We start from the raw sequence: 17596 nt of genomic DNA, 5'->3' as shown, positions 1-17596 counted from the left end.
ATGATGTACTTAATTTTATTTAAGTTCTTTCAGTTCAAGATCTAAACTATACTAGCTCTCCTCTCCCAAAGCATCAATCTAAAATCGATTGAAGTGATTGTGGATCCTGCAAAACTGCATGATTGTCTTTGTGATTACTTCCCAGGAGACCTGGTGAATTAATTTGATCCTGACTTGACGTCTTGGTGTTGCTTTTAGGATTTTCACTGATCAAGATGATTTTCCTACCAGCTCACTTGAAAATCCACTTCATTGGTTAAACCTATGATCTCTCGTTATGCTGCAAATGGTTTGTCTGGGTCTTTTTGAGAGCATCATTACCCTTCATTCCTGGACCTTTCCCAGCCTTTTGTTGGAGTGACCATGTAGTACTAGCCTGCCTGGCCCAACACAGCTGGCACAGTGGCTTGGGGGTAACAGAATATTTAGGAGATGCATTTTATTACCAGGGTAGCAGCATTTCCACTTGACTTCTTAGCAGAAAAGTTAAACCTGCTGGTTTTCTGCTTGAAACTGCCTGAATGGAAAAATCACTGGCTGTTTTGTTGCTACCATCCTTGCTCTCTTTCCCAACTGCTCTGTCTAAAAAATGTTCTGGTCATTGAGTGCAGTCAACAGCCCGGGCTGTAACTCATGCATGATGCCAATAACTTATGCCACTGAAATCAATGATGAGAATTTTAAAGAAGCTCTAAATAAAATGCAACAAATTTAGATGCCAAAGCGCTGTCTCTGTGAATTTGCTATTAACAGATTATAAATGGTTTGCATAATGTTGAAAAGCCTAGTGCCTTCAGTTAGCAGTATCAAAGGTTTGTTTAAAGCAATTCCTGGAGGAGTGCTGCCCTCCCCCTCCCAGCTTTCTGTTTCATGATGGATAAAAACAAAACTCCTTACAATAAAGAAAGGAAGGCCAGGTTTTCAACTACCCTCTGACTGGCCTCCAGATCTGGCAGCTGCTTTTGGATGTCTAATTGCTTGTCCTGCAAAAGTTGACATGCACCTACTTTGGGAAGGTTCTTTGAGTACCCACTTAGTATGTGCACTCTGTCTGATTTACAGAAATGAAACGATAGTGCTGGAAAAAACTCAAGCAGAGTTATAATTCTGTTTCTTTTAATTTTTATCTATTTATTTAAACTTTTCTGGTCTTCTCAATTCACAGATAAGTACTAGATGCAAGGAAACAGTGGAAAGTAAAGGACAAGGCACTGGACTGGGAGAAAAGAGCCCTTGCATTGAGTCCTGATATTAGGCTAAACAATTCCCTTTCTCTTTTTCTTCTTTCCTCTTTCCTTGTTTTGTCTCTGGTCTCTGAGGCTTGTGGACAAGTGTTGTCCCTCAATGTGTCTATAAATGTTTTACCACAGTAAGGCCTTGATTTCAACTAAGGCCTTTAGGAATTACACCTAGTAAGTATCCTAGCAAATTTCTTTTCTTCTTCTCATGTTTCTTAGCAGCCCTTCTCCTTTTGAAATGCATGGCAAGCTCCCTTGTTTACAGCAATCTAATGGGACCATAATTCTGTCCCTGAGATAATATTACAGATATAAGTCAGTTTTGCCTTAGACAAAGTTCTATGGAGAATGTATTTTCTTATAAACACGCTTTTTATAAAAGGGTTTGTTGTTTTGTGTTTACTGGTGTTCCATCTGCTCTAGAGAATACATTTGAGAAAAACTAGCTCCAGCATGGCATATAATGTTTCATTAGCAGTCATAACCTTGTTTATTTGCTTTTTAAAATTGTATTTAGAAAAGGAAATCACTTTGCACCCTTGACATGCTGCCAGGTTCCTGTTTATAAATGTCACAATAGGCAACTTAGAAGAAATGAAATAGTCAGTTTATGGCTTTTGCATAAAGAATGAGAGAACTGGGTAGAGCCAGGCAGCCAGTTGTGCTCCCCCTGTTTTTTAGCCTCCCAATTAGCAGGAGTTAATGTGGTGTTAGCAGTGCAAAACACCCTGAGTGACCCAAACTGGGCTTTGCACACTTAGTGTAACTGATCTTCAGCTGAACAGAAGAAGCTCTTTGTGCTATGTTGCTTTAAGTGGTTATATTGGACAAGTAATTGTGCATGAAACAAGCAACCCTGAGGAAAAATGGGAAATATCTGTAGGAAACTTCAAGACATAAGCATGCAATCTGATGTCATCTTTTCCCATGGAGAAGCTATTTCCTTTCAAACTCTGGTGAAACCAAACTTCCAAAGTTTCCTTCTCCTTTAAAATATGTTCCTTTACATCACTTTTGTTTCCTTTGCTCTAGTAAATGGTTTATCATGGGTACCTCTGGTATACACCATATATTACTTACTCTGTGTGTGTAAAGAAGGCTTCATGTGTTGCAAGCATAGTCTGGACAGACATGCTGTAAAGGGCACGAGAAGGGTAGTGGGGGAAGAGGGGAGGGAATTGTGGAAGACAAGGGTCATCTTTCAGTATTCATTTCTACTGATAATTAGAGGGCACCACTGAACGACTGTAATTAGATCATGTCAAAAAAATTAAGATAAAAGACCAAAAATTCTAAGTATCCTGCATTTTGTTCACAGTATCAGAGGAGTCAGAGCATTAGCTATGAGAGCAGCCAAAGTGGAGGACAGGCATGGAGGCTTGTCTTGCCCATGGAAGGAGTTCATGGGCATTTCCCTGAGAAGGTGCCAGGGAGGGACTGGAGGAGGTGACAGTGCTCCCTGGGTGCCCCAGGGGCAGAGGCACAGCGGGGGCAGCCAGAGCTTGGCCTGCAGCACCAGCAGCATTACAGAGATTTTGTGCAGGGCTGTCACCCTTTAGGCAGAGGCAGCAGCCTTAAGAGGATTAGTAGTGCTTAAATGGGCCCTTTGGACTTTGAGTTACAGTGGTGACTGCTAGAGCCTTGAGATGGCTTATACCTGGCTTAGCACTTCATATGTCTGTCCTGTGTCCTGTGCCACGCTGCTTAGCAGTGCTGTGCAGTTTGCTGGAGATTAGCAGATGAGGCTTGCATCACTCAGTGTATCTCAGAAAGCCTTTCTGATAACATATGAACAGCTATTGAAAGAAAACAGGATAAAAAGATTATTTATGGTTTTTCTTTTTTATTTTGTTCTGGTTTGTACCTCTTGAGGAGCAACCAGCATGTCTATGCTTAAGAATAACCCATCCTAACTTAAAACAACAAGGAATTTTCCCTGCATGTTCCAACACAGATATTTAGGATAAAATTTTGCAAAGCTCCTGCCAGCCCCAGTACACAAGTCTGATCTATTAATTAACAGTGATTGTCTAAGGCTCCAAAAACTGAGAGCATTTTGTAAAAAGGACAAAGGTTACTGAAGTTCAGAGATACCTTTAGAAATGTTATCTTTTTTGGTCAATAAATTCTAGTCCTGGTGCTCCAGTGCCGTGTTTGGGTGGCAGTTCACTCTGGTCTGCAAACTGCTGGTGGTCGCAAAGCTGTGCTAAGTCATCTGCATCTGGTCTGTGGAACCATCTTGCCTTAATTACACATTTTATGATAAGAGCACAGAGTGCTCTGTGTGAAATTCAGAGGGTTGACAGAGGTCTGTGATCCAAAAAATTGGAAACCAGTGGCTGAGACTGATAAGTACAGATTCAAAGCTTTATGATTTCAGTGAGAGCAATGTTTCCCTTCTTTCCCCATCTGCCTATCATTACTTGTCATTCTTGAGTAAGGAGTTTAATTTTTCTTTACATTTTTACCCCTTTGGAGATCAGGTTGATAACATTTGACTGAGCAGCCGTGCCTGGGGTTCAAGAAGTCAGATATACCCATACTGCTCCTGGCCCTTCAGTCTCCAGTGTGGTGTGGATAGCTAGCCACTTTAGGGGGAGATTTTGGATGGGGCCCTTGGGGGAAGGAAAGAGGCCTTCTCCATTCTGGGATGTATCATACCTGCTGTTTCTTGTAATGTGCCATTTTTATCAGGTAGCTGTTAAGTGAGCATTTGCCTTTCTTTGAAATATTTTGAGGAATAGATCCTTTGGCATGAGTTCTGTATTTTTATGTGTCAGCCTCACTCAGTGACTTCATACCTCTTGCTAAGTAGGGGAGTTAAATGGATTTTAGCAGTCTGCAATAAGATCTTCATAGTGCTTTGTCCTTATGCTTAATGTTACTACACAGCATTTTCCAGCAGTTTCTCTCTGTGTCCTTTTTTTTTCTGGTTTAGTGCTTTTCCTCATTCGAAGCTCTACAGATGTTACAGTTTAAAAAAAAAAGAGGAAAAGGTATTGCATTTCAGTCTCCACCAAGTTTACACTCACCCATCTCTTGCATAATGGAACTTTTTCTTTTTTTTTTTTTTTAAATTTAAATTTTGATAGTAGGCTTTCTTTTTCCTGTAAACCTTCAATTGCATTAGTAACATAATTCATTTTTTATCTCTGGTTTCTTCCCTAGTTCCTCATCTGTGTTTACTGGCCCTGAGTGGGCAGCAGGCTTAGTTCTGTGCTTATAGGACTTTAGATTTTGCATGCCAGTTACAGATGAAACAGTTGTGATGGGCTGGTGTGAGGGTGTTTTCCTTCCACTCTGACCTGAGTCAAGAGAAAAAAAATGAATTGGTGCTGCTTCTGGGGAGACTTGCTAACTTTTGTTTTCAAATTATCTTTTTATTCTGTCAGGAGAGAATTCATAGAGGCTCAGTAATTTTGATGGAGATGATATATGATGAAAAGAACTTTGAAGCTTGCCTTAATTTGCCACATTTAATCTATCATTTTCTTTACAACGTCTTCCAGGTTTTTAAGCCAGCAGGTTCTTAGGTTGTGTAAGCAGTATGTGCAGTGAGTGAGTGTGTCGCTGGAGGCTTCCACTCATGTGTCTTTTATATATTGTGAAGTTAGGGTCTCAGTAATCAGGCAAGACATGACTGTACACTTCTTAAAAGTGCACATGAAGCTGCCATTTAAATGTGTATTCTCTTAGGATATTTTTCCTTGTTAAAATATATTCATTGAGAGGACAGCCTGTATAAATTCTAAAGTACTGTTGTATATTTGATTTCTCTCTATATTTTTTTAAGTGGATGCCTTTTTCTTGAATTATGTGAAAATATTTTAAGTTGTTGTGCAGGAAAATGTGGATAGATGATATTTTGCATAAAACAAAAGTATGCAAAAAGTTGTTTTGTTTGCGTTTAAATTAACTGTGATTTTTTTTCTGTTTTTAATGGAAAATACCTTCTGACTTGAGAATTTATATAACAGTCAGTCTGCAAAATACCTTTACATACAATTGGTTGTAGGTTACACCTCTATTGATCTAAAAGCTTACACAGAACAATCCTGAATAGTCTGCAGTTCATGTAAAACTGGTGTTTGCAATTCTTGGTAAGCCTCACAGTTAAAAAATAAGAGTAGGAAAATAAAAACAGACTTTGGTTCAGAAACTAGATCTTATAGTTTAAAACCACAAACAAACCCTGAAACTCAGAATATTACAGTAGATTGTGAAGGATGGATCAGTCGTCTTCATCCTTTGAGTTCAGTAGATGGCGGTTGATGTGAGGTGGTGCTGTGTGAAATGGATGAGTGTTTCTCTGGAAGAACCAGGGTTTAGGGGAATTGGTGACTGTCTGGGTGTATTTTGCCTGTGTTTGTGTAGCTGTCATTTCTCTGCTGTGCTTGCCAACAGGGTGTGTGTTCTTGCGGAGTGATGTGTAATCCTCTCCACCAGAACATGGAAGCATGACTTCAAGAAGTTTTTAGCCTTTAGAAAAAAGGAGTGTGTTTGTCTATCCAAACTTAAGTGGTTGCACGTGGGAGAAAAATGCTCAAATGTTTTCTTCAAAGTCTGAAGCTAAAATGGGCCATGAAGTGTAACTGGGGAGAAGTTAATATGATGATGATGATCTGCATGCTTTCCTCTTGCATCTGGAAAGGTTGAGAATGAACACGTTGAATTAAAAGTGGTTTGTGGATATGGTTTATTGCTTTTGGGTTTATTTGTTTGGGTGTTAAATACCGATGGAGAGTACTGCATGAGCACATGGGTGAGGGGAGCATTTCTATAAAAGCTCTTCAGTGTTATAATTCTAGTTTCTGCTTCCTTGGGAGTGACTGGAAATTTCGGTGAGGATGAAACTTAGTCCTAAAGGACATAAATTCCTCTTCATACATTGGATCTTAATTAAGATTCACAAAATTAAGCTTAAGAGCATGTCTTTTGTGTCTCTACAGCTCCTGACATATGGGTGGCCTGCTCTCTGTGTGAACACGTAGGTTCAGTTTAATAAAATAGATAATAATGATAAGATCATATGTCCTCTTCTGATGCTTAAGCACAGTAGAGAAGATACCTGAGAAAACTCCAAGTGTGTGTGTGGGTGTCATACTCTCTCAGAGTATGGATGGGTCTTGGGAATGTTAAAAGCAGAGGGAGATCTCAGTCTGCATCATTGCTCATGTAGACTTCTCTGAGCTGGAATGGTGGGAGCTCCACACCTACTATCAAATAATCTTTACGATGGGCTTAAGAGCTGGAGGATAATGATAAGGGGAGTCAAAGGAAATTTTATTCATGGATGCGTGGTAGAAGAACATGAAGAACTCCTTAAAAGTAGAATTGGAAGCAACACAACCAAACAACAATTCAATATATGAAGTGGAGGTCTCAGTTTCAGTCAATGTTGCTGAGTTTTTCCTCTCTCTATAAGGGCCCAAAGTCGAGTCTGCAAGGAGCTTGTTAATATCCCATCCAGATCCATTCAGAACCAGATGCAGAGCCAACACAGCAAAACCATTTTGGGAGGTCTGAAGACTGGCTGCATCACACATGCAATGAGCCTAGCCTTGCTGTGCTGGTGGTACAGAGTCATTCTGCATGTCATGATGCGCACAGCGAGATCAGCTGGGCTTAGTGTCAGATCTGCTGTGCAGCACCTTCCTGCTGCCTTTCGGAGCATGCTTGCTGTCCTTAAAGTATGAACTTCCTTGAACTTCTCTGTAGATTCACAAGCAGCTCACTGATGCAAGTTATTCTGAGATTGCCAAATCCTTTTCTTATGAATGTCAGAATCATGCTGAGTTTAACATTTTGTTGGGAAACCTTAGGCTTTCTCTTGGCAGCGTGGTATACGCTTGCCCAACAGCAGTGCTTGCATTACTGAGAAGAATGGACATGTGAAAGTGTTGACAGGCTTTCACTCTGCTTTTCCTTTCCATGCATCACATAGTCAACCTACTTTTTGAAAAGATGTAGCTTACTGGAAATTGATAAAATTTTGAAACATTTCTGGAAGTTTATGCATTTAAGATAACAACTACAATGTCTTATGGGCAAACAAAATTTTCCATATCCATCATAATTAATCTGTTTGTACCTTGGAGAGCTCTGTAATTATAGAAGAAAATTTAAAAAGAAGGAAAAGAGAAAGAAAATACCTAGTTTAGGAGGACAGGAATCTCATATTAAATCTTTAAGTTCTGCCCTGCCATGGTACAACAAAGTCCAGCAAAACTCTGGGCAAGTGCCAGGGTACCAGTTGTCTAAGGCTTGTGATAGATTTCCATCGTCCATTCCCAGGCCTTGCAGATTCATGGCACTGTACATGGTTCCTTTAGAGATAATTTTAGGAAGAGATAGCATTAAAATATTGACTGTACATGGATAGATATTAGATCTGGTTTTGCAAAATCTGGTCATGATAAAAAAAAACAGGTTTGAATCCTGAGCTAGATTTGGCCATATATATTTTTTAAAAACTGAACAGGCTTTTCATCAGAAACCAGTAATATGTTGAAGAAGTGACATTTTAATAGGAATGTGGTAGGTGAGGGAGAACTTCTTTTGGAGAAGTTTTTATATATCTAGGGTTATTGCCTGATGGTCATGACATTCTTCTGTGCTATGACATATTACAGTTAAGACCTGATTCATAATGTGTAAATTATTTACTGTAAAAGGAACTCAAAGCTGAGTCCTCTTCACTCCAGGTGAGGTGGTGTAACCATTCAACGGTCGGCAGCACCTCTGCCTCTTTATGCATTAATGAAGACTGGAACAACTCCTTTAAGAGAAACAGAGATCCCTGTGTCCACACTGTTCTGGGAAATCACATGAAATAAATAAAATTGGGAGATAAGGGGATAACAGCTAATGCCTTCAGTTGGGGTCCTCTAATTATTTGCTCTCTTTTTCCATGAGGTGTAGTTCTTTATTTGGCTCATAATACAATCTTTCTTTAGGTCTGGGATTCAACATGTTGTGTGCCTCTTCTGTTTTCCACATTTGATCAGAGCTCTGAGTTTCCTTTCCCACCAGCTTTATCTACCAATATTTTGCAGTAGTTGTATATTTTTCCTAGACAAATTGACTCATAAATTATAATTTTGAATGAAATAGAACTTTGTTTTTTTTAATCCTGAGTATTGCAGTGGTTAGGAGGGTGCTTTGTGTGAGTTTTAGTGGCAGTGTGTGTATAAGGGTTTTTTTGTTCCCGTTTTCCTCAGCCTAGCATGAGGTGACAATGGAAAGTTTCTTTTCCTCTTGCTGCTAACAATTCACACGTTGATGCCTGATAGGAAAAATAATGCTCTCAAGGTTACCGTATTTTTCATGTGTATACATTGTGGCTTATCTCTGGCTTGAGAGTTTTGTTTGTTTTTAAACCCAGGCCAAGTCAAACCCTGCGGTTTAGTAGCAGTGTGTGCTGTGTGTACAGGCATAGCAGCAGAGAAGTCCTATTCCATGGCTCCTTCCTTAGCAGTATCCTGGCCCCTTGCTGGTTGTTTGCTCAGTGGATATGAGTTATCTGTGAACTTCTGTTTTTTTTTTGGTTTTAAGAACTTTTTAAGAGCTCTGAGTTACCTGAAGCAAAGGTTATATGTGGTGAAATACAGTGCTGTTCTAAGCCTCTGGGATATTTTTGCTCTACAAAATCTATGGAGGCCAATAGAAGTGGCTGTTTCATGGTGTGCTGTGTACTGTTTGTTAGTTTGGGGCTGTAAAACTTGATTTGCTTGTCAGTCTAAGCAGAGGCAGTACACATAAACAGCCCATGCCCTAAATCAAGGTGTCATGTGCTCATATCATGTTCAGTTAGGAGAAATATGTGCTAAATATCCCCATTATATATCACAAGACAGAATCACAGAAGAGTGGTTAGTCAACCTGTGGGTATTTTTACCCAACCTATGGGTATTTTTCCACCTGTGAAAGTAAATATTTCTTTTTCATTTCTTTATTGTTGTTGGTTATAACAAGATCTATTGACTTGGGATCTACCAGGAGCTAGTAACTTTTCATGTTGTTGTTACTTTCAGATTCCTAATAGAATTCCTGTAGAACAGAAAACCAAGATAAGACATTTATTTATTTATTTATTTATTTATTTATTTTCATTTTCTTCCACCATCTCCCATTTCCCTTCTTCTCACAGAATATCTCCATGCATAACACAGTTGGAGGAGCAATGGCAGGGCCTGGATCCCACCAGCTGACAAACACAAGGATGCCAAACCACGACACCAGCGTTGTGATTCAGCAAGCCATGCCGTCTCCACAGTCCAGTTCCGTCATTACACAAGCACCTTCCACAAATCGGCAGATTGGGTGAGCCCATTTCCATTTTCTCATTTCTCTGGTTCTCTGGCTCCTGCCTGTAGGACCAGATGTCCTCAGGTCCTCATGCTTCTTAAGGTCCAGCTGCATGCAGGCCCAGATGTTGTTCTAGAGGTTTTTGAGGTTACAGAGTTTGCACTTGACCCTGCCAGGATGAGCAAGGACTCCTGCAGCACATGTTGCAGACTGTGGGGAATGGCCAGGTTACTCCAGATATGGCACACTGGTTTAAAAAGGACAGAATGCTGTACTTACTGGGAAGTCCTGCTTTCTGCTGCCATTTTTTTTTAAATCTTCTTATGATCATAGTGCGTGTTTTTTCTATAACTGCTCTGAGAAGAAAGACACAGTGTTTGTGAAGCTGATCCTTTGACTTCCTTCAACAGGAATTCTGGGTTTTCTATGGGTTTGAGCTATTTCCTATGAGGAATGAGGAATGCTGGAAGACAAAAGGACCATCAAGATAAATAGAGTTTGGCACAGTGTGAATAGCTGCTCAATTTGTGATGATGGATCCATATTTATTACCATAAATTGACAGTATGGATGCTTATTGTATTAGCTTGAATGCCAGTTGAGTGCTAATGCCTGGAGAACTGTATGAACAAAACCACCCATGTTTAGTATATGTTTACACCTGGCTACTTCCAGCAAGTATGAGATCCTCAAAAGTCACAATAACTTGTTTTTAATTGTACAGAAACTGCCCTGATGGCTTGAGGGTACAGTTTTTCATCACACAGCTCTGAGAATTTGGGGGTGGTGTAATACATGAAAATGTATGGATAAAAAGATATATTAGTGGACTAAGAAAGATGCAACAGTATAGATTCATTATCTGTCAATTGTAATTTGGTCACATCAATTAGTGATATATGCAAAAGCAGACACTGTCCCCAGTCATTATCTAAATAACTGACTATCAGCTTTCAGTCTTTTCAAAGTAAAGCCATAAAGTGAAATCCTGGCATTGAAAACTGAAATTCTAGTTATGCTTGAGTTTTCTTTCAAGATTTTTGGTGTAGGCCACAGGCTCTGCATCTCCCATGGTAGCTGGGATGGCCCATGGCTGGATACTCAGCCATGCACAGAACACAGATTCCATCTGCTGCCCTAGTTTTGTGTTCCTGGCCAAGCTCCTCTATTTTCCTTTTTACTACTATTTCAGGATTTGGTTCTTAATATATAAATCTGGTAGGATGGGTCACATAAATCTATTTGGTAGTTGTGCCCTTTGTGTATGTTACATCTTGTCAAAACACAGTGTTCATTGAGATTTCGCATGCAATACCATTTGCCTGTGAATCCAGCAAAGCTGTTGTCTTATATATGTCCTATTCTGTTCAAATATAGGGGCTGGGAGAGAGGGAGGGAGGAAGAAGCAGTTTCTTTTTCAGTTTTAGAAAGAAAAACATTAACTAATGCCATTATTTGTGTTAAGGATGATTAAGCTCCTGTTCAAATTGTGACTTAATAGGTGTAGTGGTAATTATGATCCTAATTAAAAGCATAAAAAAACCCCAAACAACTTTTAATACTCAGTGGTGAGGTGTTTTATGTAAGACTGTACTTGGCTTCCAAACAATTGTTTCTATATAATGAGAAAAAAACTGCATGTGGTTTTGCAAGACCCTGTCAGTCAGGTTTTAGGTTTGTGTTGGTTCAGGGCCATGGTGATTAGAATCTCCAAAGTTGGTGGGGTTGAGGATAAAAAGGTCTTTTCCTAGTCAGTGGTGTGTCTCACTTGGGAAACTTTGCCATGACATATCTTAATTCTTCCCTGTGACTGAATCACACAAATGTTTCCTAAGTCTGAGTCTAAAGCTGCTTTATTGGGAGGCAATTGTCAGCATTTTAGTCTCTGTGTGAGTTGGTGTGTGAATGAGACTTATGGTGTGACCTCCAGTATACTCTGTTCCCCATTCTTCCCTCTTCCTAGGTTTTGTTTTTTGTTCATGGTGTGTCCTAGGAGATAATTGCTGTATTTTCAACTTCCTCTGCTTGCCAAAGTCTTGAGCATCCTTGTTTGTCTTCTTTTCCTTCAGTCTTTTCCCTGTGGTGTCTGTTTTACTTATTCAGAGAACATATCTTGTCATTTCCATTTATCTTCATCTTACCCTTCTAAATGTGCTAGGAATTATATCCACAACTCATTCATGAGGAATACAAACTGGACAACTGAAAAAAAATTCAGATTAATTCAGAAAATATTTGAAGTCTTCAAAGTTTGGTCGTTTTGATTTAGCCTTGCAAAGTTGAGGTTGTTTAGTTTTTAACAAGTCTAAATGCTGAGGTCCTCAAATCAGTGGGTTTTGCTTGAGTTTCCCTTTTTTAGAAATCATCTGAATTTGCCCCAAAGGGTAGATGAGTCTTTACCATGAAGAATTGTGCCAGGGAAAATGCCTTTTAATGAGCAATAAAACCAGCAGAGAGAAACTGGGTAAAACTCTCACTGAGTTCTGTAAGAGCAGGATCAAGCCCTGAAGGTTATATAGAACCATCTTGTAGCAATATTCTGATTTTTATCACAACCACAAATATTTTAGTGTCAGACTATGGCCAAGCCACCTGCAAATGTTTATGATGGCCTTGCTCCAATGAAAACAGGGAACAGCAATGAAAGTCTTCATTTAGCCCCTGTTTGTAGGCTGTGCTCTAGTAACAGAGAATGGGACCCACCTGTGCCCGCACACAGCTCGTTTCATGGTGAGGAGTGGGCGAGTTTGTAGCAGCTGATGTTCCCAAGGGATGTAATTTTTCCCTACTTTCGTTTCTCCTTCTCTTTCTTCTCCCTCTCCCTCTAACTTTCTCTCTCCCTCTCTCCCTCTGTGCCTCTCTTTTTTTCCTATCCCCTGCTCTGGGGGCTTGCGCATAAAATGAGATATTGACACAAGGCATGGGAAAACATGACAGAATGTGCATTGTTGGGCAAGCCTTACTGGCACAATGTATATCCACACATTGTTTCAGGTATTAAGCTTCAGCTACTACTGAACAGGCACCTGGCCAGATTAATCAGATAAAAGGAAGAGCATGAAGGTTATTAACTTAAAAAATAAGACAGGGTGCAGCCCCACTTTCCTCCCACCATGTTCCTTTTGTTGAGAACAAACAGCAACATTAGCATTACAGCAAGCTGGCAGGCTGGTATAAAGGTCCCTGATAGCATTTATGTGGTGAGGCAGTCTCTAACTTCCTTGCCATCCCTCCTCCCTCCCCGCCAAGCCTTCAGCATGTGGGAGGAATGCTGGAACTAGTAACTACTTGTGCTGATGAAAAATCAGTTGAGGAACACTTAGCAGTGAAGGGTGTCTTTGGCTGATTAATAGCACATCATTTCTAGATAAGATACATGGAGGAAAAGCAGTATGGCATATGGAGGAAGGCAAGAAAGAAATGATATAAGACATGCATTTGTCAAAGGTATAGAAAAGCAGATAAGCTGAATCAGTTCAAGATATGGGACTCTGAACTAGGCTGTACAATAGCAGTGCTTGTCTTCTTTTTAAAATAACTCAATTTTTTCTGTGACTGAATATACAGCAGTGTGTGAGAGAGTTCTGGGCAGACAAATTGTTGACAACACAGCGTGGTGGTTGCTCTATCTGGACACATCTTTTGCTAGGAAAGATATGTTTTTCAGACTATCAATTGCAACCCAACAGCATTCACGGAGAAGGTAACTTGCTTTCAAGCTAGTTTTTCAAGCTAGTAGTGGACATAAATAGTATTTATTCCAACTTGAAACTCTCTGGTACAACTCTGCAGCTGATAAAGAACACGGGAGGTTGGAGAATTGTCACAGATGCAGCAAGTTGTCAACATTGTAGTAAATGGAGAGTGAGAGTGAGTCCAGTTTCAGTGAACTCGGGCTCCAAAGTGGACATAGAACACTAACCATGTGATGTAGATTATCTGTTTTTAAAGTGTTGTAGAGCATTTTAATTGAGATAAGATGGTCTTCTGGCACAGCATCAAACGGGAAAAATTGCAACCACATTTGGTGAAATGCAAGCAGGTAGGAGAAAGACGCAAAAGGAGTTTGGAAGATGCTTCTGGTGCCTTGATGTTCTGCAGAATCATGGTACCAGTGGGAGAACAGCTTTTCAGTCCCCACATGCAGCATTCATTTTAACACTAATGCATTGCCTTACTGTTCCTCTCTCTTTCCTCTCATGGCGCCACCTGTGTCTCTCTGGTTCCAGTTTATCATCTCTTCATGGGTTTGAAGGCTTTTCAAACAAAAGTGCATGGGAAATGGAATAGTAAAAGAATTGACTACTCCATGCATGTAGTGGGACTAACAAAGGTTTGGTCATATGGAAAATGAAAAAAAACCAAAAACCTACTTCTCAATCTTAACTGGAGGGTCTCAAATGGCAGAAGGACAGACTGTCTCTGTGGCAAGCACCGGAGTTTCACCATAGCAAAAGCTATCTGAGACTGCAACTGCTGGTTGAGTTTTCAGAGTATCCTGCTATCATCCTTTATAGCTCAAGGAAACAGAAAAGACTCCTGTAAGAGACATTCAGAGGCAGAAACCCTTCCATAATGCAGCTAGCTCTGGAAGGCACTTGGAACAGGAGGGTGACCGAGAAGGGTCTTTGTACATCCAAGAGAAAGTCTCTCTTTAAGCTCTTAGTAAGTTGGTGGAGTGTGTAGCATCAAAGAGGCCATGGAATTATGTGCTTTTATTAAATTCAAAGACTAGTTCCCTTTCCAGGAAATCTGTGATAAAAGCCTCTGTTCCAACTTATGTATTCGAACTGAAGTACCACAGTATGTTGTGAGATGAGAAGAAATGTGCAGTGAGAGATGAAGCATCAAATGACCACTAAGTGGCTTGATCAAGTCCATTCCATAGCCTTGATTGTGCAGCATGTAAGAACATCAGTGAGATCACTGGAAGGGGAGGAAAAGGGAAGAGAGAGCATCTGATGTTGTCATTCTGTCCAAATTCTTTTTCTGTCTTTGTAGTAAAAGTTGGGTTTTAATTCCTGCTTCTTTTTTCTCTTTTTATGCTAAGACATATTTTCTGTAGTCCCTTCTATCACACTGACCTTGACCAACTTTAATATGGAATCCCATCAAGCCACATGTAAGCAGCGGCCACAAGTCTCTGGGAAGCTCAGGTGAATTACGTAGGAAATTATTACACAGAGAGCCATTCCCAGGAACAAATTGTCTCATAGCTTACCTTAATAGACAGAGCGATGAGGGAGAAAATGAGCTGGACCCTGTCAAGCTGTTCATCCCTTTTAGCAAGCTGCTGCCCAGGTCCACACATGGGCCTGCAGGCTGAACCATGCTGCTCTGTCTGTGATATTTAGAAGCTCTGTCTACTCTCCAACATCCTCTGCTGTTGTATGTTCAGGAGTTGCTAACTCAATTTTTCCCCATTCTGCTGACTCAGGTAGAGAAAAAGCAAACAGTGCCAGTCTGTGTGCCAGGCACAGCACAAACAGGTGGTTGTTCACAACACTTCTATCCTCAAGAATATACTCCTCTGCCTTTCCAAAAACTCTTCCTTACTGTAAGAGCTAGGAAGGGGCTGAAAAGTATTGCCATACATCAAGGTGACTTTTGGGGGACTGAAAGCCCCCAAAAGGTATTTATTACCCCCATTAGCCGGGTAATAAATAGCCTTGATGAATAAATAGCCTAATGAACACAGTGTTTTACATTTCATACTTTCTACTTGATAGAAGTCCTAAGTTTGTTAGAAATGTTGCTTTCTCACAGCAAGAACACCAAAACCAAAAAGTGTAAGGTATATTGTGGGACTTGCTGCCCACTGGCTCTGACTAGGATTGTTGTCTCGTGTTATGAGAAGAAACCAGCCCTCTCCCTCTCTTGATGGTTGTTTGAGATAGGCAGTGAAACTATGCTCAAGTCAGTTCTCATGCAAGTGATTTCTAAGAAATGGATCATGATGTTTTTGTCCTGAAAATCTTGTCCCACCCAAGAACTACAGGAAAACAAGGTTAGGATATGTACTGCACCCATAATTTTATCTGAACAGAAAGACTGAGCTTTCATATGCATTGGTTGGCTCTCACATCAGAGAAAGTCATAAATAGGACTTAAATATGATATATAGAACTTGGAGAATCTAGCATTGATTCCTTAATTTTAGTGGCTGGTATCTCTTACATACCTCCCGTATATATATAATACACACTGTATAAATCTTCTTTAAAGGTGTCATCAAAATTTATGGGCAGAGCTTCTGATTTATATGACTCTTTGAACTAAAACAGATGTAAAATCATTTTCGGATGGAAGAGGATCTCAGAATTGCAGCGGGTTTGAAATGACAAATCAAGCTCTTCCTAGACCAGAAAAATATCTTTAGGGCTCTGCACAGCCGAATCTCATAGCTCTGCTCTTCATCACAGGTTTGTGCTTAACATGCCCTGATGCATGATTCCAGTGTGTGTTTTATCCAAGTGTCAGCCTGTTTGACAGGTAACTAAGCTGCAGTAAAACACTAACTCAAACAATACAGACTTTGTTTGGTGTAAGTCTTTTTAAAAAATTTATTTTCATTTAAGCAACCAATTTGCAGGTTCCAGAGAAGCAGCAAGCTTTGGGGTGGGTGCTGCCTTATACCATGTCAGTTCAGACAAGGGCTTAAAGGCTTGCTGGGGGTGGCACAACGGCTATAATGATATTAAAAAATGAAGTCCTTTATGTGCAAAGAATTCTGATAAAAGATTAGTTGCCCGCTAAGAAGTTATGACTGTATCTGTTTCAATAAAGGAATTGGCACTGATGTCCTTAACAGAGGATGCCTTGATTTTACATGGTTTGTCTTGCCAGTGTCTTTTTTGAACACTTCCAAAGGAATATAAAAACATACTATAAGTTAATAAAGTGTTAACACTTTGGGTTGTTTTCTTTTCTTTTTTTTTTTTTTAAGCTGGTACCTGGCTGCAAACCAATTACAATAGTTCAGAGGAAAGTGCCTGAGGGAAAACACAGGAATTACAGACTTTGTGTAAAGTGTATGGATCCTATTTTACCACCTGTAAAAGTAGGCCTCCTTATGAACTGATGAGTTTTCAAAATCAATGGTACAGTATAGTTCCATTTAAGGCATATATATGGTTCTATTTATACTTATGGACAGGCCAAATATGCATTTGAAAAAGAAAAAGCAACCAAAAACCAAACCAAACCAAACCAAAAAACCCAAAGCACCAACGATTTGAATCAAAAGCATGGGTAAATCTAAGATGACAACATTACCAAAATTAGTTCTTTACAAAAATGAAATTATGCTTGATTTAGAAGGAAAAAAAGTAATTTAAATAAATCTGTCATTTGGAGACCCTCTAACAAAGTTCCATGTGGTAAACTATAAATTTAAATTCTCTTAGATATGTTTAGTAAAAAATTGCTGTGTTGAGCAAGGAACTGATGGCAAGACAGAACCTGCAGGTAGACTGAGAGTGCAGGAAAAGTGTTCCTTGGAAGAAGGAACAAATTAGAGAGTGTGTTTTAGAAACATTTGCTGCTATGAGCATCTGTGTTCTGCGAACAGAGACGTTTATTCTGAGCTCACATAAATGAAGTGGAATTTTGCCAGTAAAAGAAGGGGTTGTGTTACTCCAGTCGTAGGATCCAGGTCCTAATTGGTTTATGAAATGAAGGGCGCAATCTTTGAGCTATTACCAGCTTCCTCTGCTGCAAGTGAAGTGAATCGCAGCTGTTCTGATAGGGTCCATAAAACTTGGTGAGGTAATAAAATGTTTGCAGTGAACAATTCTCAAAATGGGTGAAATCCAAATCCCTAGCTTATTTGACAGTATTAAGAGAATTGAATGTACTTCCTGGGGAATTCTGAATATTATGTTACTTTTATCAAGTTCTTTAACTGTAAGATCCAGGCTCACTGGTGCTGTAAATGTTAGGGCTCAAAGTAGCATTCTTCTTTTTTAACCCTACAGATTGAAATGCATATGTACATATATACATATGTGATACAGGAAAAACCTGTGTTCATTGCTCATTTTCTAATGTTT

At 39.7% G+C, this 17596-nt stretch overlaps 1 protein-coding gene across 3 annotated transcripts in view; it reads left to right on the top strand.

Moving 5' to 3' along the window:
* Positions 1–17596, top strand: part of CREB5 (cAMP responsive element binding protein 5) — a 256192-nt gene that overhangs the window by 73312 nt on the left and 165284 nt on the right. For all 3 annotated transcript variants that reach the window (XR_004081797.1, XM_005421728.3, XM_031057622.1), the window contains one exon: positions 9388–9560. Coding sequence is in view for 2 of the 3 variants with exons in the window: in XM_005421728.3 (XP_005421785.2) it covers positions 9388–9560 (173 nt within the window). In the remaining variant the exon portion in view is untranslated. The remainder of the gene's footprint in view (positions 1–9387; positions 9561–17596) is intronic.

Source organism: Geospiza fortis, unplaced genomic scaffold (genome assembly GCF_000277835.1).
Source record: "Geospiza fortis unplaced genomic scaffold, GeoFor_1.0 scaffold95, whole genome shotgun sequence".
Taxonomy (NCBI): domain Eukaryota; kingdom Metazoa; phylum Chordata; class Aves; order Passeriformes; family Thraupidae; genus Geospiza; species Geospiza fortis.
This window is presented reverse-complemented; position numbering and strand designations above follow the sequence as displayed.